A 24,850-nucleotide genomic window follows, 5' to 3' on the forward strand; every position below is an offset into this window, starting at 1 on the left:
GATAAAACTAAGGTATTGAAAATGATAAATTAAAAAAGATAAAATATATATTCAAAATTAGTTTTGATATGCAGTTATAATATATTACAAATTAAAAAAAATGGTATAAAGAGAAAACAAAATGATTGGCCATTATCCTTAAATAAAAAGCATGATAAGGTTTAAACTGGGAAGTCGTTGTCCATTGGCGGCACTAATTTCTATCTAACAGATAGATAAGGTGATACTCTTAGTAGCTCTTCCTTCACACATTCATTCCTCCTCTGCTCCGAGCGAAGAAGAAGAAACAATAACCATTATGGCCACACTTCAAGCCTCACTTCTCTGCAGAACTTCTCTCCCATTTAGCTCTCACCATCCTCAACTCTACAAACTCCATCCTCACTCTTTCAACTTCCTATCTCCATGCAAAATGTTTCAGCCGCGCCTTCACTCTTCCGTCTCTCGCAGCGTCGCTTCCCGCTCCCAATCCAATCCCTCCGGCGCCGATTCTAGTGTAATTGAAAACGAAGCGACTCCGAGTGTCGTCGACGCTGAGAGTTCCGATCCTTCGATCGGAGAGGAAAAGAGCGAGAGTGCAAAAGAGGAAGAGAGGTTGCCGATTGTGGCGTTGTACGAGGGAGCGAGAGAGAGTGTTGAAAAGGCTTTCGCCGATTTCATGAACTGGTTGCCTCTCTGGCAGCAGGAGAGGCGTTTGGCTAGGTTAATTGTTGACGCCGAGGCGAATCCCAATGATGTCGCCAAACAAACCACACTACTTATTGAACTTAATAAACACAGGTTTGAATTGAATTGAATCGAATCGCATTGCACCGTGAAATCGAGATAACTTATACACAGTTCCTTAGGTGCTTTTGGTGCTCATCTTCAATCAAATATTAGACTTTTTTTTTCCCCACTAATTTATGCAATAAAAGTTTGCGTTAAAGGTTAACAAATATTATTAAAGTAAAAAAACTTCAATTCTGATTGACAAATAATAACACTAAAAATACGTAAGGAATTGTCTCTTAAGTTTTGTTCAATCAGAAATCACAAAGAAGAAAAATTAAAACAACCACTGATTCCGTAAAAAAATTTAAAAGAAATAAAGGCTATAAATAGCACAGTACAGCTCAAACTAACAGAAAGACAATGAAGAATGTAGTTAGCACTTGGAATAATTTTTTCAGTTTTATGAATGATTTCAGTTTGCGTCAAAGTTTCTCTTATGTTTTTCATTTTTTGCCAGTCCTGAGTCTGTCATCAAGCACTTTGAAGGAAGGGAGGGTGCTGTAGACAGTATAGGAGTTGTAGAATATCTTCGAGCTCTTGTGGTCACTAATGCTATTGCTGAATATCTGCCAAATGAGGAATATGGGAAACCTTCTAGACTTCCTACCCTGGTAGTCACGTTTTTCTTAATGCTATTTGGTCTTTGTTGATCAGTTTTTGATTGATCATTTTTCATATGCGCAAGAGTGTACTAGGCTTTTTGTGTCATTGAGGAGTTAGACAACTTTGTTGATTATGTTCTTGTCCTGACTATTACTGTCCTAGAGTCTTGTGATCTGAAATTCATACCAGTGGTGTTTCGGATACTTTTAAACAATGCAAATTTTAAAGCACTATTTCTCCTGCATGTATTTCTGGATCTAAATGATTTGATTTGTGTTTTCTCTTCAAATCTATGATATGATAGAATGAATGAGCCTAAAAACTGGTTCTTCCCCTCTGCTTCTTTCTACACTCATTTATTTTGATTTTCTTCATGGCACTCTTGTTTTTTCCCAAATTTAATGTTCTGCATCTATTCCTTTTGTCTCGATGAATTGTCTTTTCACCTATATAAAAGCTTTATTTGTCTTCTTTTATTTCATAGTTTACATGTGTTGGTTATATCATGGTACAACTGATAGCAAATATATTCTTTGTTTCAGTTGCAAGAGTTGAAGCAGCGAGCATCAGGTAAATCAGATGAGCCTATTCTTAGCCCTGGAACATCTGAGAGGCAGCCATTACATGTTGCTATGGTAACAGTTATTGCAAAAGAAAAAAAATGTTCTTTTTGATTCATGGTTTTAGTGTTTAGAATTTTAACTCCAGATTCTTTTTGTTTGTTTTGGGAATCTCATGAATCTGTTTCCACCTTTAGGTTGATCGCAAAGTATCACAGAAGTCACGTTTTGTACAAGATCTTTTGTCAACTATATTGTTTATTGTTGTTATGGGATTGGTCTGGTATGAGCCTTTAGTTTCTATTTCTCTCTTTCTTTCTCTTATCTATATCTTACCTGAAGTTTCATTTATTGTCGTATAAAATGTGTTTCAGGGTTGTGGGTATGGTTGCACTTCAAAAATTCATAGTAAGCTTGGGTGGGATTGGAACTTCAAGTGTTGGCTCAAGTAGTACATATGCTCCAAAGGAACTAAATAAAGAAGTGGTGCCAGAAAAGGTTAACATTTTAGGATGCATTCTAACTAACACGATCTTAAGCATTTTTTTTTTTTTGATAAGCATGATCTTAAGCATATAACATGCCAAAATTGTACATTGTGTATTTCTTGAAAATAAGATGAAAATTGCAAGGCATAGTTTGCTCAAAATTTGGGTTATCATCACTGCATTTTGGATGAGAAGATTGTAAATGAATAGTACAATATATGCAGTCTTTTTTTATATCCAAATAAAACAATCCTTGTTTATCAATTATTCAAAATATGAAATTTCATTGATCAATCAACAAGTTCTGTAGTATATCTAATTCCATGAATTGGGTCATTGTCATTCAGAGTTTGTTCCCTGCAAACTACAGGAGTCTCACCCTACTGATCTTGGCTCATTAATGTTGGTGAACTTATGTTACTCTCTGGCATTCCTCTTTCTTTTTTAGTTTCTGTTCCTTCCTGCAGACTGGTCTTTTGTTCACTTTTCTGTATCTTGTTCTGAGAATTAGTTATGTTCTTTCCTGTTTTTTTGTTATTATGTCTTGGCAAGGAGAAGAACTTCTCTGTTTAATCTTTGCAATTTTCGTACTCCCCAAAGCTATCCTGACTCCCAAGAAATTTTTTTTTCTAGATAAGGATATTATGATCATTTTCAGTTACTCTCCATATCTGTTCATGTCTTTTTCTTAGTTGTTGAGTTAGTTCTCCAGATTAGGGAGAACAGTTTCCCTTGCTGATTACACACACACACTCACACATACAGAGAGACCAATTGACAACAAATCAGAAAATTATGACAAACAACCTTATATAAGCTCTCTTTCCTCTTGCAGAATGTTAAAACATTTAAAGATGTGAAAGGTTGTGACGATGCAAAACAAGAACTTGAGGAAGTTGTGGAATACCTGAAAAATCCAGCTAAATTTACCCGCCTTGGAGGAAAGTTGCCGAAGGTCTGAAGAAGTAATTGTATATTTGTTGAACTTTTTTTGCTAGTCAGCACTTGCTTATATTTCTGACCTTTTTTTTTAAAAAAAAATATGGTTGGCTTATCATTTCTAGTAAGACTAGGTTTCCTTCCCAATTTATGACATGATAACATATGCAATTTTTCGGCTTACACTTTACATCAATAAACATGCTAGCTTTTACTCGCCGCAATGTTAGGGATTTTGTTTTTTATTTGTTTTCATTGCATGATATACTGATGAACTTGCTTGTCCAATAATTAGATGCTGTGTTTTTACTTTTCAGTGCACATTGGAAATTGGTTGTTTGTTGTTTATCATCAAGTGAGCCTAAAATACTTCTTTTCTCAGGGGATTCTCTTGACTGGACCACCTGGAACTGGAAAAACTCTTCTAGCCAAGGTCAGTTTGTTTCTGTTCTGCATATCTTAAGATACTTCTTTTACAAATTTTATGAAGTTCTTGCTTTTAGAACTTGAACCTATTGGCCTCTTGTGTGATTTATGGATTTCCACTTTTATATGCTTGCATGAAGTTTCTGGAAGTACATATCTGGGCTTTGGTTCTTGTCTTTCGATTTGACTTCAATATCTCTTTGCATAATTTGTTCTTCTAAGCTGTAACTGTAGGCAAAAGTTTATTTTTCTATGCCCTTGTGATTGGATATGCTCATTATTAATAATTGTATATGTTCTGTTTCCTTATTTTTTGTCCTTGCAGCTGTTTATTATGTCTACCTGATAGGTTTTCAATTAAATTTGCTGACACTGATATCATTATCTAATTTTTATTTTTGCATAAATTAACTTATCCTCCTGTTTCCTTTCTCATACCTGTACCAAACGTATTGAAAAAGCTTGATATATATACATGCACATTATGTTCTTTTCTTCTTACATAATGGTATCTGTAGGCCCATCAATACATAAGAGTTTGACTTCCTTAAGGTTAAGCTCAGTTTTTTTTTTTGGAGGATAAAGAACTCGGGCTTTTTTTTATGGTAAAGAACCCGGGCATTTTTTACAACTTCATTTTCTCATTCATTCTTTAGAATTCATAAATACAAATGGAAAAACAACACTACTTTGTTATTGTCTACCTCTTGAGTAAATCTATTGATATGTATTGTGATCTGATAGTGTTTGCTTTATATGGGACCTTGAAGGCTATTGCTGGAGAAGCTGGTGTTCCATTTTTCTATCGGGCAGGATCAGAATTTGAGGAGATGTAAGTCTTCCTTTTGCATTTTATAGCTTAATTTTTCTGTGTTTAGAATACATTATATATTGTCTTAATTTTTGAAACAGGATATTAGGATCTATTTTTCTAGAATGTAATAACTAATAAGGATACATTATATATTGTCCTGGAAAGTTTGTTAACGAGGGTACATTAATGTCCTCTGTAATTCATGTATTATGTTTCTTTATCTTTTCTAATATTGATTACTGGGTCTTCTTTATTGTAGAAAGAGAGAGAGAAAGAGAGGCACATGAGTAAACTATAATGGGATAAACTATAATGTGCAGCAACCCTCATATTTACTTTACTAGGTTATGTACATAAAAGCATGTAGGCTGAGCCCATATACATACAGTAGTGCTAAATCCCTTTATTATAATAAATTCTTAATATTTATTATTGTCATTCTAATGGGAGCATACCTTTTATTAACTATCTGTTGTATTATATTGCCATCTCAGCATCATTCCATTGTGGTTTGGGATTTAAAAAGGCTTTATTTGTTAGTGTTACTTCATGGTAAAATGCAATATTTCTATTAGGAAAATAGAAAAAAGTGAATCATGAGGATATAACTTTTCCTTGCTATAAATCAAATACTTTTCTCTCTCTGCACCTTTTTTGGGATGTACTTCACCCAATTCCGGTACATCCAAAAAAAGGTGACAAAACCAGAGATGGTGAAAGTATGTCAATTGGAGATGCACAACCGATTCAAATTCACAACAAAGAAAATTGTGGTGAATCAATCCCTGAAGAGTTTGACATTGTCAAACATCATGATGGGCTGAAAGAGATGAAGAAAACCATAGAGGATGTTCGTGAATTGGTGCTTAAGTTAACAAAAAATATTACTATTGGCACACCAACAAAGACTCCAAAACAAGGTCATCGACTTCTCTATGCTGGTGGTGATGCTAAAAGATTGGAGAAGAAAACAGGTGGCAAAAAATTATTCTCACCGCTAAAGAAAATTATGAAACCTACAAAGGTTTTGTGAAACACAAATTCTCCAAAAGGGTACCGCATAAATGATATGTTTGCTATAGAGTTGGCACAAACGTGGTTAAGTAGATTGTTTGGACTACCACTACTCTATATCATGAGCCTAACTAAACAAGAAGTTGTTGTTTTATCATACATCTTTGAAACATTGAGTGTAGATCAAATGGAAAGCAACAGGATTTTAATAACTACATGTGAAGTCTATTGCAGCGGTAGTAGGAAAACATTACAAGATTTGATGCCAAAAAAGATATTTGCCTAGAAATACTTGATCTAGTTACATGTATGATGACATATGAAGTAAGATCAAAATTCAATCAGCCAAGTGTTTGGTTCATGCCCTAAGCCCGTGTTATAACATGGTATTAAAGCCTATCCTAGATCCATTGGTGGGACCCTTGTGTTTATCACGCTCTGGGTGGGTAGTCTTGAGTGTGAGGGAGAGTGTTGAAGAGTCACCTTAATTGTGGTGGGTAACCATGGGCAAAAAGGGGGCATGTTGAAATCACACATTGGATAAAGATATGGCCAGGATAAAGTATATAAGTGGGAAACAATCCTCACCTTATAAGCCGGTTTTATAGGATTGAGTTAGGCTTATAACTCGCATTCTAACACAATCATTTGTAACAAACAGAGTGAAGGTTATAATTTCTAAATCACTATAGTCTGAGTTTACCATTCAAAATGATTCTAAAACTCTTTTAGGGAACCAACTTTGGCTAGCTTGACAAGTGTCCATTAGGTTTGACACTCTAGCATGGTAAATGAAGTCTTACAACTTTTCCTTGTGATCTCTTGGCAGTTGGCAGAAAAGCAAAAGTTTGTTTTTGCTCCTTCTGGTAGTTGTAAGTTGTGCAGTTGATAGATGGTGTCTTTCGTTAAGAAGCCCCACATTGGCTAGAAATATGGACAAAATACTCCTTAAATGACTTGGAAATCCCCCCCCCCCAAACACAAAAAAACTCTTAGCTTTCATGGTTGAGTTAAGCCCAATTCATCAATATAATATCAAAACCTATCTAATCAGTTAGGTCCAATCCATTCCTAATAATTACATTAAGGGATGTTATGCTGTGTTGGTTGTTAGGTATGCTCAATTTCATATCACTTTTCCATTTCAGGTATGTTGGAGTTGGTGCTCGACGTGTAAGATCCTTATTTCAAGCAGCAAAAAAGAAGGTTTGTTGCCTTTGGTCAATGGCCTCTCAACTGTTTGTTATTCTGGTTTGCTAAATTACTTTTGTACATAATTTCCTTATTTGTTTCTAATTAGGGACATTCTTTTTGCCCCATCCTTTTTGTAGGCTCCTTGTATTATTTTCATTGATGAAATAGATGCTGTTGGTTCAACTAGGAAACAATGGGAAGGTCATACAAAGAAGACATTGCACCAACTACTTGTTGAAATGGATGGATTTGAGCAGAATGAAGTATATTTCAAGTTTTAAACATTTGTGAGTGTTTAATTAGTTTCTCTCTGTTTCCTAATTTATTCAACATCTTTATCTTGTAGGGAATAATAGTAATTGCTGCAACAAACCTGCCTGATATTCTTGATCCCGCTTTAACAAGGCCTGGTAGATTTGATAGACATGTAAGCCCTATTCCTTTTTCTCCTCGATAACAGAATTTATAAAGAGAAAATAGGAGGATAAGAAATCCTTCTAGAACAACAAAAGAAGAAAATAAACTAGAGCCAGAAAGGAAAATAAAAATATTAGGCACTTAGCTCAGAAAGACTCTCCAGTCCCTTTGTTAATCCATTGAAGAAAACCCTCAGAAAAAACCATGGTTGAAATGCATAAGGTAGCCAGAAGGACAATTTTCTCCCATAAAACGTGGAACAGAAGATTATTTGTTCAAAAACTTTGGCATTTGGGTCACACTACGAACCTTCAAAAGTGAACTCTTCCAAAGGATCTTACCCTTCTTTCTTTAACAAAAGACTGCTATATAGGGGCTGCACAAACCTAATTTTCTTTGGTGATATAGTATGTTTGCTATTTGCTTGGTGCTAGAATTCTCAAGGATAATATTGTGTTGTTGGGATGAGTGATATTCTTCTTAACCTCTCATCAACTGAATTTAGAATTTTTGGTTTTCATTTTACATAAAATTTTCTCCGGCTTTTTGGCTGGGTCCTTTGGAAGTTGACAAAATTTAAGCTCAGGCCACCTAGTGAGCTGGTGTACTTAGGAGAATATCATATTCCTGCGTCTTTATTTCTCTGCACTAATAATACTTATTCTTTTATCCCAGAAAAAAATGACAAGCAACCTCACAATAAACAATTTTGTCCATTGACCCTGTACCAGTCTAAAAGGTTGGAGTTTTTCTGTATAAACATGAAATTATTTAACTTTTGGATAAATGGTGTTTTTGGTCTCTATAAAATTTATCAAAATTGGTCTTGGTCCCTAACACATTGCAATTTTGTGTGACATGAATGATACGTGACGGTCACATGGCCTGCTTTAACAACAAACGAGTGAACCCAAATCTAAATTGGATGTCAACACCTTTAATGCATGCTCCTTGTCACCCTTTAGTAACTAATGGAGTTCCAACATTTGGAGCTGTAATTAACAGCGTCGTCAAATTTTACTAATATCAGGGGCAAGGTTCCCTATTGCACAATGTTAATTACAACATGGTAAAGTTAGGTAGACTTTTTTCCTATTAGGTAGAGCTTTTGGGTAAGGTATCTCAAAAGGATAAAAAAAGGTGGCATCCCTTGATTTGTTATAATAGACATTGTGAGATAGTGAAAAATCTTAAGCTTGACTTGGATACTGAATGCCTTATCTAGATATCTTTGAGGTTTTTCGGAGGCTGAATGCAAAAATGTCTAACCAAGAAATATGCCAATACCAAAGAAATTTGTCCCTAATATTAGCAAAGTTTGCTTAGGGTGTTTAATTGGAGTTCAAAGTGTTGGAACTCCATTAGTACTGAAGGCTATCAAGGAGCATGCATCAGAGGTTTTGATGCTTCATTTGTATTTGGGGTCGCTTGTCTATCATTAGAGCATACCGCATGTTGTTCGAGCAACCATCCCAATGAAGTTAGTAATATTGACTATTTTCACTGTATTCTATAAATTGGAGGACTCAAATCACTGGTTTTAAAATATAGGGATCAAGACCAATTTTACAAGGAATAAACATTCTTAAAATGAAACATGCAAATACTTGCCACATGACATTGATGTCATACAGCCACGTTGTCATCAATTAGACAGTCAACAAGCAGACTAACTAATTTCATTGTATTTTAGAAACTGGAGGATTCAAACCACTAGTTTTAAAATATAGGGACCAAAAACATCATCTACCCTAAGTTTTTCAATGTTATGACAGTGATCTCTCTACTTGAACCTAACTTTAAAATTATATCAAACTAATTCCTGAATGCTCTCATTGCTATGTAATTTTGATATAGAATATAAGTAGACTAACCAACCCAATTCCAGATTGTTGTACCAAATCCAGATTTACGTGGTCGACAAGAAATATTGGAGCTTTACCTTCAAGATAAACCATTGGCTGATGATATAGATATTAAATCAATTGCTCGTGGAACCCCAGGATTCAATGGGGCAGGTGAATAATTTTTCAATACATGTGACATGACCCTCCTTCCATTCTTTTTCAAATTTCATTCACGACTGTGTTGTATAATTATTCCAAACTAGATCTTGCAAACCTGGTAAACATTGCTGCCATTAAAGCTGCTGTCGAAGGTGCAGAGAATTTAGCAGCTGCACAGTTAGAGTTTGCCAAAGATAGAATAATTATGGGTACAGAACGGAAAACAATGTCCATATCCGAAGAGTCAAAAAAGGTAATGTACAGTATATATGTTATGAAATCTGGTTTAGCACTTGAACTTCTTGCTGTGATCTATATGATTGATATGTGTGGGTGTAAATCACTACAGTTTTTAACCTTGTTCCCTTCTAAAAAAAATTTAACCTGAAATTACTGTGCTACATTATTTCAAAATTCATTGTTGTCCCCGTAGAAGTCAATTATGTTGGAAGATTGCTAACAAATCTAATCATTACCCTGAGAGTCTCTTAAATTGAAAAATCCCAAGAACTCATTTTTCGGGCATTCCATTTGCTATACAGTGAAATTATCTACAATCATTAAAATACATCAACCTTTTATGATTTTTTTGTTCTTAAAGAAAATCAATGATGCTCTGATGAATAGAAGTTGATCAACAGTTGTCAGCTGGTGAGTTGGATATCTATTGGTAAATTGATACTCTTCCAAAGGTGTCCCTGAATCTTGAATCATATTTGTTTGAGTAACATATTGTAACCTACTGGTGGCTCAAAACCAATTCTTATATCATTGCTTATGAGCATCTTTCAGTCCACCGTTTATTCAGGAAAATTGAAATCAGCTTTTGCTTGTATGATGTTTCTGCAATGCTCTTCTCTCTGTAGAGATACCAATCTGGCATAATAGAAATACAAGATTGTATTTTATCGTTAGATTTGTCATTTTCTTGATTTCAACCCAATATTTTAATGTCCAAAATCAGCTTGCAAAATAATGATCTGTAAATTTTTATAATTTCTTGTTTAGAGTTAATAAAATATTTAGTATTTAACTATTTATTGATGTACAGTTATGTATTTTAATATTGCTTGTGAAACTTTCAGCTTACTGCTTATCATGAGAGTGGCCATGCAATTGTTGCTATTAACACTGAGGGTGCTCAACCAATTCACAAGGCAACAATCATGCCTCGTGGATCTGCTTTAGGAATGGTCACTCAGCTTCCCTCTGGTGATGAGACATCAATCAGCAAGAAGCAGTTACTAGCTCGTCTTGATGTTTGTATGGGAGGAAGAGTGGCAGAAGAAATTATCTTTGGTCAGGATCATATCACAACAGGAGCAAGTAGTGATCTCCATACAGCTACTGAGCTTGCCCAGTATATGGTAATTCTTTGCTTCATTATTAATGCCAAATGAAGTTTCTTCGTCTGTGGAACCAGGGTTTTTGTTGACTTTATCTTGGCCACTGAATCCATGCAAAAACTCCTGTGCTTTTATATGTCTTTCAATGTAATTACTACTTGGAATGTTCATAAGGAGTAGTAACACAGCACTTGGAACTTTGTGAAACTGTCAACTGGAACCTTCGGCTATGTACTGGAGTCTGGACCTGTCCTCTCGTTTTAAAATGAGAGATTAACTCTGTTGTCATTTTCATTTCTGCACAAGGTATCAATTTGTGGGATGAGTGATGCGATAGGGCCAATTCATATAAAGGAGAGTCCTAGTTCTGACTTGCAGTCCCGTATTGATGCAGAGGCAAGTGGTTTGAACCTATCTCCTTATATCATTTTGAATCTTTTGATAGTGGGTTATTTATGATTTTATTTTTTGTTCTTTCAAGGAATTATTATTTTATGAAAAATGCAAATCTGGTTTATGATTTGAATTTCTTGTTCTGCAGGTTGTGAAACTTCTTAGAGAAGCATATGATCGAGTAAAAGCCCTTCTAAGGAAGGTTTGTAAAATCAACTGTGTTTGACCTATCAATTCTAGCACTTTCAAGTCTATCATCCTTCTTAAAAGTATTCATTTTCTTGATATCAATATTTGATATAAATTTACTGCTGCTAATACTAGGAACATGTTATTTACGTACTAGAAAAAAAGAACATGATATTTGGTGTCCTAAACTAAAATTTTACAATCAATGACAGAGTGCCTTTGGAAGCTTAATAATTCTGAACCAAAAGCTACTATTGTGCATTGATAACACCTTGTACGGATGAAAGATTCAAAAAATAATAGATTTTTCTGTTGTATGTACATAGCTTTTTCCCTGGTGTTTGATTAATCGAAGTAAGCAACCAAAATTATGCCATGCACGAGATTTACAATTTTATAGCATCTTAATAAGTTCTGAACTCAAATAACTTCTGACTTTTCTTCAGCATGAGAAGGCATTACATGCTCTAGCAAATGCATTATTGGAGTATGAGACGCTTAATGCAGAAGAAATCAGGCGGATACTACGACCATATCGGGAAGGAAGACTGCCAAAGGACCAGGAACAAGAAGCAGCAGAAGAGGAGCTCGTGTTGGTCTAAACATTCTTCCTGTTTGATGTCTGTTAACTATACTAACTATAGGGGGACGCTCTGTACAGCATACCTAGTCACACAACAGGTATATTTCTTGATCCATTTGTTGCAGATCCACTCCTTTGTGCATGCTATTCTGGCCATAAGATTTTGATAGGAACTTAAGAAGTGATACACCTTTGAGTATATTTGAAGCAACCAGTCCTGCTCACAATGACAGACCTGAATATTGCTCTTGCTAGGAGTGCGAACAACATTTTTTTAAGAGAATCATTTATAATTTGTAGAAAGATGTTTGTTTGGAAGTTTTGAGAACTGTGCCTACTAGTCTTTTATTTATTTATTTTTGTGTGTACTAGTAGTCTACACATTATTCGTTGCTTTAAAAGTTTATTGTTTACAGATATCCAAGTATTTTTGTTCACATGATTAAGTTATCAATTAAAGTTTGTAGGAATAAAATTCGCATTTGTGTAAGCACTATTGCTCCCGAAGCATGGGAACGATCTCTGATGGCGGGTCTGTATTTTTAATGGACTGGAAGCGATGAATATAAGATATGCGTAACTCGTAATTGCTAAGCATTAAATATATACAAAAGGTGTGAACTGTGAAGACTAAAAAATGATGTCGCCTATTGAAAAATTAGTGATCTGTGCCTCTTGAAATATAGTACTAAAGACTAATCACGTCACTGTCGAGTTGTTAAGTTTTCATATCAGAAAAGGTTTATTAGGTGGTTACATAATTAACTAATTTGCATGTGTGTGTGAGAGAGAGAGGGGTGGGGGGTGGGGAGAGAGTTTACATGCAAAATCTGTAGTCTGTAATTATATAATTAAATTTATAATAAACTATTTATATTGTGATAGAATATTATTTTTTACTATTGATATTCTTTATAAAAAATCATTTAAAAAATGATAGATTGAATGATATAAGAATTTAACTTTAAAAATACTATTGTGAAGGAAACCTCTTAAATATACTCATTGAATAATAGCTCTTAAAAATAATATAATTTATTTTTTTAGAATTTGAAAATTGCTATTCTTGTCTTTTCAAATTGTATAATTAAAAAGTTAATAGAAGATTATTGTAGGGGTGTATGCGGGTCGATTTTAGGTAAATTTAGGATTCAATCCAATTAAATTTAATCGATTTAGTTCGGTTTGATTTTCATATTTTTTTTTTGAACTCAATCCATTGACGAACGGTTTGATTCAGTTCGAGTCGACGGATTATTCATTTAAATTTGATTTTTTTTTTCTTCTTAAAACTACTATTTTATATCATAACTCATTCAAATATCCAATACAATTAACATAATATTATCTAATGTCTAAAAATAGTAAAATTGATTTATTTAATGTGATTAACATATAATATTCTAAAATAGATTAATTCAAATCAAAATAAAATATTCTTTAATGAGAATTATTATAATAATTTGAATCACAATTATTTCCTACAAATCAATTTATTGCAATAAATTTTGATGCAACTAGATTTGTGTTATAATCATATTTGCTTAAATAAAAGAACACACCTAAAAATAATACCTTAAGGAGTTCCAACACCAGTGTTCCCAATACTTGTTGTTCTAATCTTTGGAGTCCCAATATTAATAGCATTTAAAGTTAAACCAAACAATTCTAAAAATTTTGATCGCTTCAGTTCAATTTTGATCAAATTTATAAATCTAAACATGTGACTTAATCGGTACCTGAACGATTTTATTGATTCAATTTAGTTTTGATCCAAATATATAATTGATTCAACTCAAACAATTCAGATTGATTTAAATCAATTTGAATTCACTGGTAACCCGTACCTATGAACACCCTAGATTATTCTTCATCCAATTTATTCTACTTCTTTTCCCCATCTAGACATACTCTGTTACCTTTAATTTCCAACTTGTTCCAGGTCGAAAACGTTTTCTTCCATTATCAAACGCCCCCATAATAAGTTTCCTATTTTTACCATACTCAAATGAAATGTTATATAGTACTCGATAAAGAACTACATAAGCTGTCCAGATATTATTTATAATATAATAGTACTCATTTAAGAAGAAACCTCTGTTATTTGCTAAAAATTTACTGCAACCAGAAATTACAACTGAGTACTGACCAATGGAAACAATTTTACGGACCAACTTTGACCAACACCTATATACAGAAAGAACATAACATGCAGTCACCTTTTCCTGCACTGATTCAGACATTTGTCTAAAACATTCTATTCTTTTTAACTACCACTAAAGAGAGAAACGAGCAAAAGCAATCATATATAACAGAGAATAAAGCACCATTGCCATTTGGCATTCCGTCTTCTATGTCTCCAAAGTTGGGAAAGCTTCATCCATGGCAGCCAAATTCTCAGCCTCTTGTGATCAATAACTCGTATTTTCGATCAATTGGTTCAGTGTGGTCCTGCAAAGTAAGGCCTTCTGAGACATCAGCAAGTGATTTGAGATTGCATTTGATCAATGCTTCAACGAAGTAGCAGGTCTCATCCTTGGTGTTGCCTTCAGGTATGTCCACCACAAATGATTCAATTACCAGGGTACCTGGCCTTCCATCAACAATTTCTGGGTGGAGGGACATGATAGACGAGTAGTTCTGAAACACAACAGACACAACTTACATCAAAAACTTTTTTTTTTAATTTCCATATGCTGTGAGATTTTTTACATTGTTAATTAGTTAGAAATTATTTTAGATATAACTTTTAATTAAAATGGCTATTATAAAAGTTTATCACATGACCATTTACAATTGAAATGACAGATTTTTTCCTCTTAATTTGTAAATGAATGGGAGGTGGTTTATGAAAACCATATCTGTGGCTTATGTTTTTGTATAAGTGTAAACGTATAATTGGAATTGCTTGTCAAAACTAACAACTAACTATTCCAAAAACTGATCTGACAATAGAATTGAAGAAATCTGAACTAATACTGATCTGACAAGTCACAGTTGGTAAAATTGCTAGACAACGAAAAATTTAGCAAGAAACGAGGCAGAGTGACCGGACAAAATTGCCACTTCTCTGAACACAACAGTTATTTTCTGCTTTCTAAAATGTTGCAGAGACTTGAACAAGAATGCACAAATAATTTAATTTTAACAACTCAAGAAATATGAAGCAATATGTGCAGAAAATATCCTTTTATTTTTCCGGCACGTTTTGCCTCGGAGAAATCATCTAACCATAAAAAATTAAGAGACAAATTTATAAGCAAGAGAGGAAAAAAAACTCCTCTGAGCCAAAGCAAAGAAAAAGTAGATAATAAAATATTGAAGGTAATGAAGAATACTCCATTGAGTATGTAGCTTGAACTGAGATGGATATAAGTTAGTTACGTACCCTAAGTCTATGATCACCGCCAATAATCCTGACGCTAAGTATATGATGATTGTCATCAAGAATCTCTAATCTTTCAGTACTAGTAGTCGCTGGAAGGCCGGACTTAACATCAACCTCTCTCAAACTCCCAATCTCAAGGTTTCCCCTCACCACGCACCTGCTCACAAACGGTTTATACTTCTGCGGCTCATCAAATCTCCTCACCAACGACCACACCTACAAATCATAAAGTAATTAATAATATAATAATTACTTAATTACTTAATGATGCAAAGGGAATTACGAGAGGAAGTGGGGCCCTTATGTGCTTAACGAGAGCAGAGGCACACTGATTGTCCTCTGCTGCCTTGCTGTGGTGTCTCCTTATGTATTCCACCTCTCTGCTGCTCAACTCTGTCATTCTCCTCTCCCCCAAGTCTCAAACGACACCGTCTTCTTCTCCGGCCAAAGGAAGCTTCCAGAGTCTGAATCCTTCTCTCTATTATCCCAAACTAACTTCCAATCAATATAAATAACTAAACCGACACCTTTTTCATTGTTTTCTTCAAAAACGCCACCTGCTTCCTGGGATTATTACAATTTCGCCACTGCTTTGTCCTTTTCCACTCCTGTCGTTTTCTCACACTCACGTTACTTAAAATACTCCCTCTCCATTTGTCCATTCGTTTCATATCATATATTTTCCATCATTTTTTTACCTAATATATTTTTATTCATGAACAAATAATAATAATGTACATATTTCGTAGAAAATGAAAAAAATAATAAAATCATAGCTTATTTTAAAAACACAATAAAATTTTTTATAAATACATTAAAAATAAAAATAAAATATTAAAAAATAGAAACTAGAGTTTTAAAAAAATTATTTACAGAATAATTAAACAAACAAGTTTTTCAAACACAAATTTTTTAGCTAATAAATAATTAAAAATTAAATAAAATGTTTTGTCAAATGTAGTTTATATCATAATTTTTAATTTTTTATACATTTAGTAATTTTTATTACTCTTTTTTATTAAATTTTAATCAATGCTCTAAAAATCCTTATTAATGTTCCACTAAAGCAAGCTTAACCAGTGATGATTGTATCTAACAAAAAGACTAATTTTACGCAATTTGATTAATTAAGATTCAAATTTGTATTAATCTCGATGACTATATTTATTATTTAATCTCAAACAGGAATATTTTTTTTAAAAGAAAATACTTGTAAGAAATAAAATAAAAGAAAGTTTCAAAAGGTTAAGAGCAAGCATGAATATTAAAGTACGTGTGCTGGTGTGCATTTAACATTCTTGAAAAAGAAAAAGGTTTTAACGGTCAAAATCAAAGAGACGATAGTCCTATACTCCTACTTGCCTGCCTTTACCCAACAAAACCAACCATGATTTGATTGGCTATTTTTGGTGCGACATTTGAGGTGAAGGTACCCGTAAGTCGTAACACTTTAGCAGCCAAACGGAGCCTATATATAAAAAGAATCATGTTCAAGGGGGTACAGCATTTATGCTTTCTTCTTTATTTTTACTCAAGGCCACAGTAGTTGTTCTATTTAATGCCACAGTTCATTTGAATCTGTAGAATAATGATCAAGAACGATGATTAAGAAATTAAAAACATTTTTTTATTTAAAAGTGTAACATTCGATGTTACTTGATATATTTTTATAATAACTTTTAAAAAAATTATCGATTGATTCTTTAATTATGATCTTTAGAATAATGGTTAAATATTTTTTAATTTCTCTTTTTAAATTAATAAAGTGAATGAGCATAAATGATTAATATATGTTGAAGTTAAGGTTAAATTATTTGGATATTTCTCGAATTCGATTTTTGACAGAAATAATTATTAAGGTTTTACTTACTTTCTGAATGAGTTCTGAATTAATTAAGGTTTATTTCCCCTAATGAATTGAGGTATTAAGACAAAAAAATAACTAATTAGAGGAATTTTATATCATATTACACTAAGTAAGAAAGTTAGTTAATCACATTTAATTGTATCAATTTCAATTAAAAAATATTTTTTTTCTCAATTTATCATTCATTCGAACTTGATATAAAGAATAAGAAACAACCATTGAAACTAATACATCAATTAAATGAATAATATTTTAGATATAGTAACATGTAATTAGGTAAAGTTAGTTGAAATTTTCTTATATTTGAGATAAAAAATATATATTTTCTTCTTCTTATATTCAAGATTAGAGGAAGTATTTGTCATACTCTCTTCATTCTTATGTATAAGACTCAATTACCTAGTTCATTTAAATTAAGGAAAATAATTAATTTAGTTTGATTGGCAAGCAATAAACATGTCCTAAATTTATAATTTTTTTCCAAAATTATCTTTATCATTAATAGTTCTCTTTCTTCTAATGATTTGTCAATACATTTTCCTTCCTTTTTAATGAGAGATTTTTAGTTTAATAATTAATGCAAGAATATGTCTTATAAAAAAGAACAAACATCATTTTAATTGTGGGGGACGATTGCTTTACAGGTAAATTCTTTAGTCTAGAAAACATAAGAGAGGAAAAATAAAAATAATCCCGTGTTTCTTTATGAAATAATAAAATTAATTATTTCTGAGTATATTTTTTACTTGGGTAGGAAATAATTACAGCTGCAGTCAATATGTAATCTCGGCGAAGGAAGTAGGAAATATTTATTTCCATGGGATAAAAATGTCTTTTGTGAATAAAAATACACATATACCTTAATCTTGACGGAGGAAGTAGGAAATATTTATTTCCCTTCATTTATGCTCTCTAATTGTTATCATTCTCAAAATTTTATTTATCATCAATCTCATAAATTTTAAAGGAATAACAAGAGAGATTTTGTCTTAAAAACATGAGATATATAATATTTTTTAGTTTAATTTACTTGCCATTTGTTGGTTTTATAATAAAATCATTTGTTCTATGAAAAATATTTTTAACATAAAAATAAAGATATTTTAATAATGATAATATACATTTTCAGGAAAAATAATTTAACTAAACAGATGTCTTAATTATTTATAGGAATATAAAAATTATTATCAATTAATTTTATAATTAACCAATTATATTTTTATTAAATACCAAAATAATCTTATCATAGTTTTTTTATTAAAAATAATATTTTTAGAACTAAAAAAGTTATCCAGAAAATAAGATCCCTTACATCTTATAAATATTAACGGAAAGAAATGATAAATATTGTGCAAGGGACAAAATAGGCTGCGCCTTTCTATCTTAAGAAGTTAAAATGGACAAGACAGTAAAATAGAATAAAGTTAAGGCATTCACATATTACTTGTGGCTGCAAAAGCTGAGGTCCTCTGGGTCCGGATCAATATGAGTCTGCAGAATATTCTTTCTCATTAAATAGGGAAAAGAAATACCAATACATGCTTTGGGTCTTATATTGGACCGGATTCAGACTCAGATTACTATGAGTGGCTCATTTTGTCAACCAGAGCATTAATTAAGAAATTAAAAAGAATAAATATTTATTATAAAAATTATAGAAAAACACACAAAAAACTCACAAATAATACACTTTTATACATTTCAATAAAAAAATTATTTTTAATTTCTTAATCAATACTCTTAGGATAATAGTTAATATTTATCTTAATCTTTAAGCTAATTATACATAAATGGGGTTTCTATTAGTGCATTATCCATTTAAAAAAATTTAATTTTAATAGCTCAAAGATTATTTTGTCATGTTACATTATTATATTTCATTATAATTTCAGAGAGACACAAAGTTTAAGTATGACTAAACTTTGAATCAATGTTTAATCTTGCAATCAATTAAAAAAAAATCAAATCTCATGAGAATATCTCGATATCCCATAAAAAGTAAAAAATCCAAATTTTGGTGGTTAAAAAAAATCCACAAACTTAAAGTGTTTTGTTAAGTTAATATATATATACATATATATATATATATATATATATATATATATATATATATATATATATATGGATTTGGAATTTTAATAGAAAATTTTATTTGCTTTATTTTGAACTACAAAGGATATAAATTGATTTAATTCATTAACTTTAACCATATTTTCAATATAATCATTAATTCCCTCACTGACAGCACCACCGCAGCATATTGAGAAATTACAAAAAGAACAAAATTATTATACATAGAATAAGCATAGTTTTATTTGATTATACAATAATTATTTCCAATTGAATGAAATTCCACTTAAAATAATTATAAATGGTTTCTTTATTTAAAAGAATACAAAATGAATATAAAAGACTCTTTATTGTGTTCAATTTAAAGTGAAAAGCTTTTAATTACATAAAATATTTTGGTTTTAAAAAGTACTCTATAAAATAATTTTCAAAAACTGATTTATAGAGAATATAAGTTGGAAAGAATGTGTTAATTATAAGGAAGAACGTGAGTAAAGGAAAAATATAAGTTATTTTGGTTTTCTAGTTTAAAAACTAAAAAAAGAGATAAAGTTTTGAAAATAGTTTTTAAAAAATATTCTTATTATTAAACAAGTTTTTTTCTTCCTTTTTTTGTTTTTAAAAACAGAAAACACTTTTATAAAAAAAGAAAATAAAAGACCGTAAATAAGAAAAAAATCCTTCAAAGTAATGTATTAAACTTAAAAGGGAAAAAGGACAACTTTAAGGATAAAAATAGATTCTAAGTAAGAAATGTTCTTCTTATGGTAATTACCTAAAAACGAATAAATAAAATTGAAGATAAAATAAAAATACTTCTATGGTAATATAACTAAACTTAGAAATAATCAAAATGGAAACTTGAAGAAAGAGTCAATGACTAAAGAAGGGAAAAATCCTTTTTATAATACTTTTTTTTTAAAAAAAATTGAACAAAGATATAGGGCTAAAGTAAAAAATTTAATGATGGCACTAATACAAGGTTATGCGTTAAAAAAAATTGATGCCAAGGTTATACATTAAATGAGATTAGTACACACAAAGAATGTTTTTTTAAAGCAAACACACAAAAAATATTAAATGAGATTTTTTTTTATAAATTTTGTTTGGTACACTATGATAATAATGAGATCAAATCTAAGTTCTCATGCACCTATACAACGAAATATTTTTATAGTTATGTAACAAAAATGAATTTAATTTTTATCTATTATTATTGTAAGAAATTTTATATTGTGAATCAATAAAAAAAAACTACAATTGATATATCTTTTAAAGTAAGAAGTGTAAATGTTAAAAAACTTATCATATGTGTTAATTATAATTAAATGATAGTGTAAAAATTCTTTAATAAATGTATAGAATATTTTGTCATAAAAAATCAATATAAAAAGACACAGTATTTATTTATTTTTTAAGCCTCACCAAACATTGATAACCGAAACTATAAGGAAAAAAAATAAATTCATCTACTCTTTCTTTTTCTCTCTTCTGCAGATAGTAACAATTCCAATATTACATATTAGTTCTTAACTCTTTCTTTTTTTGTAAGAAATTAATTTTGTTCAAGAAAGTTGCATAAAAATGTATATAATAATTAATAATGATAGAGACAAGAATAAAGAATACGAAAACGTAAAATAAGGTAAGTATTGCAATGAAAAAAATAGAAAAAAGTATTATAAAAAATTTAATTAAAATACATTAACAGTATAAAGATTTTTGAGAAATGTTAGCAGCGTATTTTTTTAATATATTTTTAACACTCTTTTTACTATTAATTAAAAATTAATAAAATTATTTTTTTGCTAGTCTCACATTTTATTTAATAATCTTCATTTATTACTTTTAATTTTTAATAAATAATAAAAACTGTATTAAAAATATATTAAAGACTATATTGATAATAGTTATAAGATTTTTTTAGATTCTCATTCAATCATAAATTAATTATCATGCATAATGAAATTGATGAATTTTTAATAATTATGTCAAAAATTATATCTACATAGTATTATTTATTATTTATAATAAGTGAACTGTGTAATATGTAGCCAAAAAGTCAACAAAGTAACTGTAAGTAAAATTGAATTCATTAAAATAATAAATATATTATAAGGATGATGTAAGGTAAGTCCTTTTTCTTTACTAAAGTATTACTTTTGAACTTAGAATAAGGAGGCAATTTTTATTGTTGTTTGTTTGGCATCCAGGTTCATCCCTCTCTTTGTCTCTCGGCTACTTCCTGAGTTAAGGTGCTATAAATATGTGACCATTTTTCGTATTTCTTTTTCACTTTGGTCACAGTCACTCTGAATCATACTTTAGTCTCATATTTCACAGCCTATAAAATCTCCCTCATTTGCATGCAAGTTTTTATCACTCAAAATCTGCTAACCATTTCGGATCGGTCTCTTCATTTCTCCTTGTCAACTACACTCGTTTTGTGTATGTGTTTTGTGTTTGTTTTCTTTATCTTTTGTTCAGCTTGAATGGTGGAATATCAGTTGTTATTTTTTTTTTGTTTATTTATAATTTCTGTTTTTTGTTGGACTGTGAAAAAGAATTGATTTTTTTAAAATGCTCGCCGGTTTTTTTTTTTCTTTTGTTAAGATCTAAAATACTCGGTCCGACGATATAATTTTTTTTATCTACATCAATTGAACATAAAAATGTTTGAGTTTTTCTAGCAGTATAAATTTTTCTGATGGAAAGCCATTTTTCTCTCTAACCGTGAAACAATGTAAGAAAGAGACAGGATTGAGAGGTGGACCCCACCTGGATCCTTTGTTATTTTTAATCCACCAGTTTACATCACCCAAATTATTCTGCCAGTCAATTATCCATTGCAAATTTGTTTGGTTGTATTGATTGGTCGATTGATTCATTTAATCCTCAAATTCTTTTTTTTTTCTTTAACTGCATTTAACGTTTTTCTTTTTTATTATCATATCTTAAATATCTTATTAATGTATTAATTTTTAACATTTTTTCTTCTTTAAATATTTAATTATAACATTTGAATTTTTTGAGAAAAATAAAATAATTAAATGTTATTTTATTTTTTAAAGAATGAATTGATGAGTCAACTCAATCTAATCCATAACCTTTCAAAAATTGAGATTTTCAATCCAATACAAAAATAATTAAGTTAACTTGACTTATTTTTCCAACATATTAAAAACAAGTGAGTTGAGTTGACCTGAAGGATATTCTTAACATGAATCATTATATGTATTTTTTATTAATAAATATTAATTTATTTATGAAAAGGATTTTTTTATTCTCTTATTTCTTAACTACTCAATCAACTTTATATTTTGTTACCGTTATATATGAAGTTATAATAGAACATGGTACTATAATGTGAAAATTGTCTTAATATAGGTTGGTCGATGTATCTTTTTATTTATTTGTTTTTAAAAAAATTATTATGTGTCGGTTTTTTTATAACTAGCGTATATGAGGAGTATGTTCGAATAAATTTGTGTAATATTATTACTCCATTATTTATTTATTTATAAATTAATTTTTCCTTATAATTTGGACTATTTTCTAGTACTTATTATAATATAATATTGAAGCGTCATTATAGTGATATAACTTCTAGTATATGCGCAGCTACAGATGCCTCATATATGTCAATTAATTTTAATCTTAGGCATTGTTTTCAAAAACAGTTTTTTATTTTCCACATTTTATTTGTCCGAGTATATTTGAAAGTATTTGTCACTTGAGATTATTTTTATCTTCTAATAGTTTGTCTGTCAATACTTGAATAAAATACATGAAAAAATAGAAGAGGTATCTTGTAATTGTTTTTGTGTTTTTGGTTTTTAAAATATTTGTTTCGAAAATAATTTTTATTTTTGTTTTTTCATTGCGGTGAAGTGAGCATGACAAACAGCATGTGACACTGAACAATACGCACTCACTTGTGTAGCACTGTAGCTTCTTAAACTGCTTGATTTTGATTTTTGAGACATATATATGATGCCAATTCTCTCACTTTCCTTTGTTGATAAGCAGATAGATAATATTTGCATTATGGGGAGTGGAAGTAACTGTATTCCAATCGGTATCGTGTCTAGTCAAACACCTTATGTTCCCAAGGTGCTTGACCAGAAAAGATGGTCACGAGCTGAAGCTAGAGCTGCAGAGCTGATTGCACAAATTCAGCCAAACTATGCATCAGAAGCACATCGAAATGCTGTCGTATTTAACCTACAATGCCTGATCATGAATTCTGTCCCTTGTCAGGTGCCAAAACTATATGCTTCATAGTTTCCTTGTTAATGGCTTCAGTTTTTGTATTACATTTTTTCGTATGATTTCCCTTTATTTTGCTAATATAAATAATGCTTGTATGATTAATTATAGCAGCAATCATATGATTTTGGCCGCAATGTGTGAAGATATTTTAAATCACTGTGATTGCAATTGTGGCTATATGCCCGAAATAGTTGTATTTGTCCTCAATTTCCCACGACACAAAGTATCATTAATAATTTGATATCAACTATATAGAGTTGATATCAAATAATTAATGATACTTTAACTTTATCATGTTGGTGCAATCTTGGGCCTTTCTAATTATGTTTGTGTACTTTGCTTATAGATTCTTTGTTAACTGTATGTTATTGATTGAAATATCGATTTTGTCATGCTGTACGAGCAGGATTGAATGAATTTGCTTATAATCTAATATAAGGCTATCCTTCTAGCAATTTAGAAAATATTTTTGTACCATTTACCTTCAAATGTAGCTTGTTCAGAAGCAGAAAGTAATTTCTGGAAATATTTGATTAAGTTTAAATGGAAAAATTTATCTAAAAGTTTGATTACATTACTACACAGCAATCAAGTCAAACTTTGGTAGATGATGTTCTTAACACCAAAAAAATTTATCTATTAGGCATTTAGTACTTCAAATCTTCTTTGGTACTTCTGGGACATTTTTTTTAAAGACAAGTTATTGCTACTTTCATCTACTATTCCAAAAGCTTGTATTATGAGTCTTAATATTTTTTTTCTCGAGTTTCATTTGGTTCCTAAATGCCCTTTTCAACTTCTCAAGTAAGATGTAAATTATAGATTCTTATGTCCCTACCTAGTCAGAAATTCGTGCTTCTTGTTTCTATATGACTCTCACGTGAGGGAAGTTTTGCATTGCATGTGCATTCTCTCCTCACTTCTACATCCCATTGCCACAGAAATCCATGCTTCTTGTTTCTAATAATTAACTTGCAACTGCATGCTTTATTATGACAAGGTTAGAGTAAAAGTATGGTGCAACCATGTTGAATAGAACAATACTTGTAGAATATTTGGTCTTTCAATCATCTATTTTTTTTTAACGTTGTTTATGTGCCTCTCCCTAAACACATGGAAGGAAAGTACGAAAGAGAAGAAAATAAACCTCAGAAAAGCTTTATCATGTCCAATGCTTTGTGTAAATTAATGATGTGCGTCCTTTTAATTTGAACCGCAGGTATTCACATTTGGGTCCGTACCATTGAAGACCTACTTACCTGATGGGGATATTGATCTAGCAGTGTTTGCTGAAAACCAACATTCGGAAGACCGTCTGATCCAAGATGTACGGAATATTTTGGAAAATCAAGGAACGAATGAGGATTCGGAGTTTCATGTGAAAGAGGTTCAGTATATCCAGGGAGAGGTACGTAATTTTTATTTTTACTTTTCATTTTATGTATGGTATAACTCAACGCTAAATTCATTGATATCATGGAAATATTATAAGCTTGCCCTAATTTCT

General features: G+C 30.9%; 2 protein-coding genes across 2 annotated transcripts; one reads left to right on the forward strand and one right to left on the reverse strand.

Moving 5' to 3' along the window:
- Window positions 1-215: 215 nt before the first annotated feature.
- On the forward strand, window positions 216-12,183 carry LOC114415524 (ATP-dependent zinc metalloprotease FTSH 11, chloroplastic/mitochondrial-like). Its single transcript, XM_028380260.1, has 17 exons — window positions 216-780; window positions 1,232-1,385; window positions 1,920-2,012; window positions 2,135-2,220; window positions 2,312-2,435; window positions 3,261-3,380; window positions 3,747-3,797; window positions 4,561-4,622; window positions 6,767-6,824; window positions 6,950-7,075; window positions 7,159-7,239; window positions 9,118-9,247; window positions 9,340-9,488; window positions 10,321-10,602; window positions 10,888-10,977; window positions 11,123-11,176; window positions 11,610-12,183. The coding sequence occupies exons 1-17, from the start codon at window positions 299-301 to the stop codon at window positions 11,763-11,765; spliced, it is 2,298 nt and encodes a 765-aa protein (XP_028236061.1). The 5' UTR covers window positions 216-298; the 3' UTR covers window positions 11,766-12,183.
- A 1,598-nt stretch (window positions 12,184-13,781) lies between these two features.
- On the reverse strand, window positions 13,782-15,632 carry LOC114415525 (abscisic acid receptor PYL8-like). Its single transcript, XM_028380261.1, has 3 exons — window positions 15,418-15,632; window positions 15,135-15,350; window positions 13,782-14,386 (listed from the first exon to the last, which is right to left on the reverse strand). Exons 1-3 carry the CDS (start codon window positions 15,532-15,534, stop codon window positions 14,144-14,146), a joined length of 576 nt encoding a protein of 191 aa, XP_028236062.1. The 5' UTR covers window positions 15,535-15,632; the 3' UTR covers window positions 13,782-14,143.
- Between the last annotated feature and the right edge of the window lie 9,218 nt (window positions 15,633-24,850).

Source organism: Glycine soja, chromosome 6 (assembly GCF_004193775.1).
Source record: "Glycine soja cultivar W05 chromosome 6, ASM419377v2, whole genome shotgun sequence".
In the NCBI taxonomy this organism is placed as follows: domain Eukaryota; kingdom Viridiplantae; phylum Streptophyta; class Magnoliopsida; order Fabales; family Fabaceae; genus Glycine; species Glycine soja.

Excerpts from the sequence above, each read along its gene's own strand:
- LOC114415525 (XM_028380261.1), bottom strand. The coding sequence starts at position 15,534 with ATGACAGAGTTGAGCAGCAGAGAGGTGGAATACATAAGGAGACACCAC. Across the intron at positions 15,351-15,417 it reads TAAGGGCCCCACTTCCTCTC|GTGTGGTCGTTGGTGAGGAG; the intron begins GTAATTCCCTTT and ends TATGATTTGTAG. Across the intron at positions 14,387-15,134 it reads GCGGTGATCATAGACTTAGG|AACTACTCGTCTATCATGTC; the intron begins GTACGTAACTAA and ends GTTGTGTTTCAG.
- LOC114415524 (XM_028380260.1), top strand. The coding sequence starts at position 299 with ATGGCCACACTTCAAGCCTCACTTCTCTGCAGAACTTCTCTCCCATTT. Across the intron at positions 3,798-4,560 it reads GAAAAACTCTTCTAGCCAAG|GCTATTGCTGGAGAAGCTGG; the intron begins GTCAGTTTGTTT and ends GGGACCTTGAAG. Across the intron at positions 9,489-10,320 it reads TATCCGAAGAGTCAAAAAAG|CTTACTGCTTATCATGAGAG; the intron begins GTAATGTACAGT and ends TGAAACTTTCAG.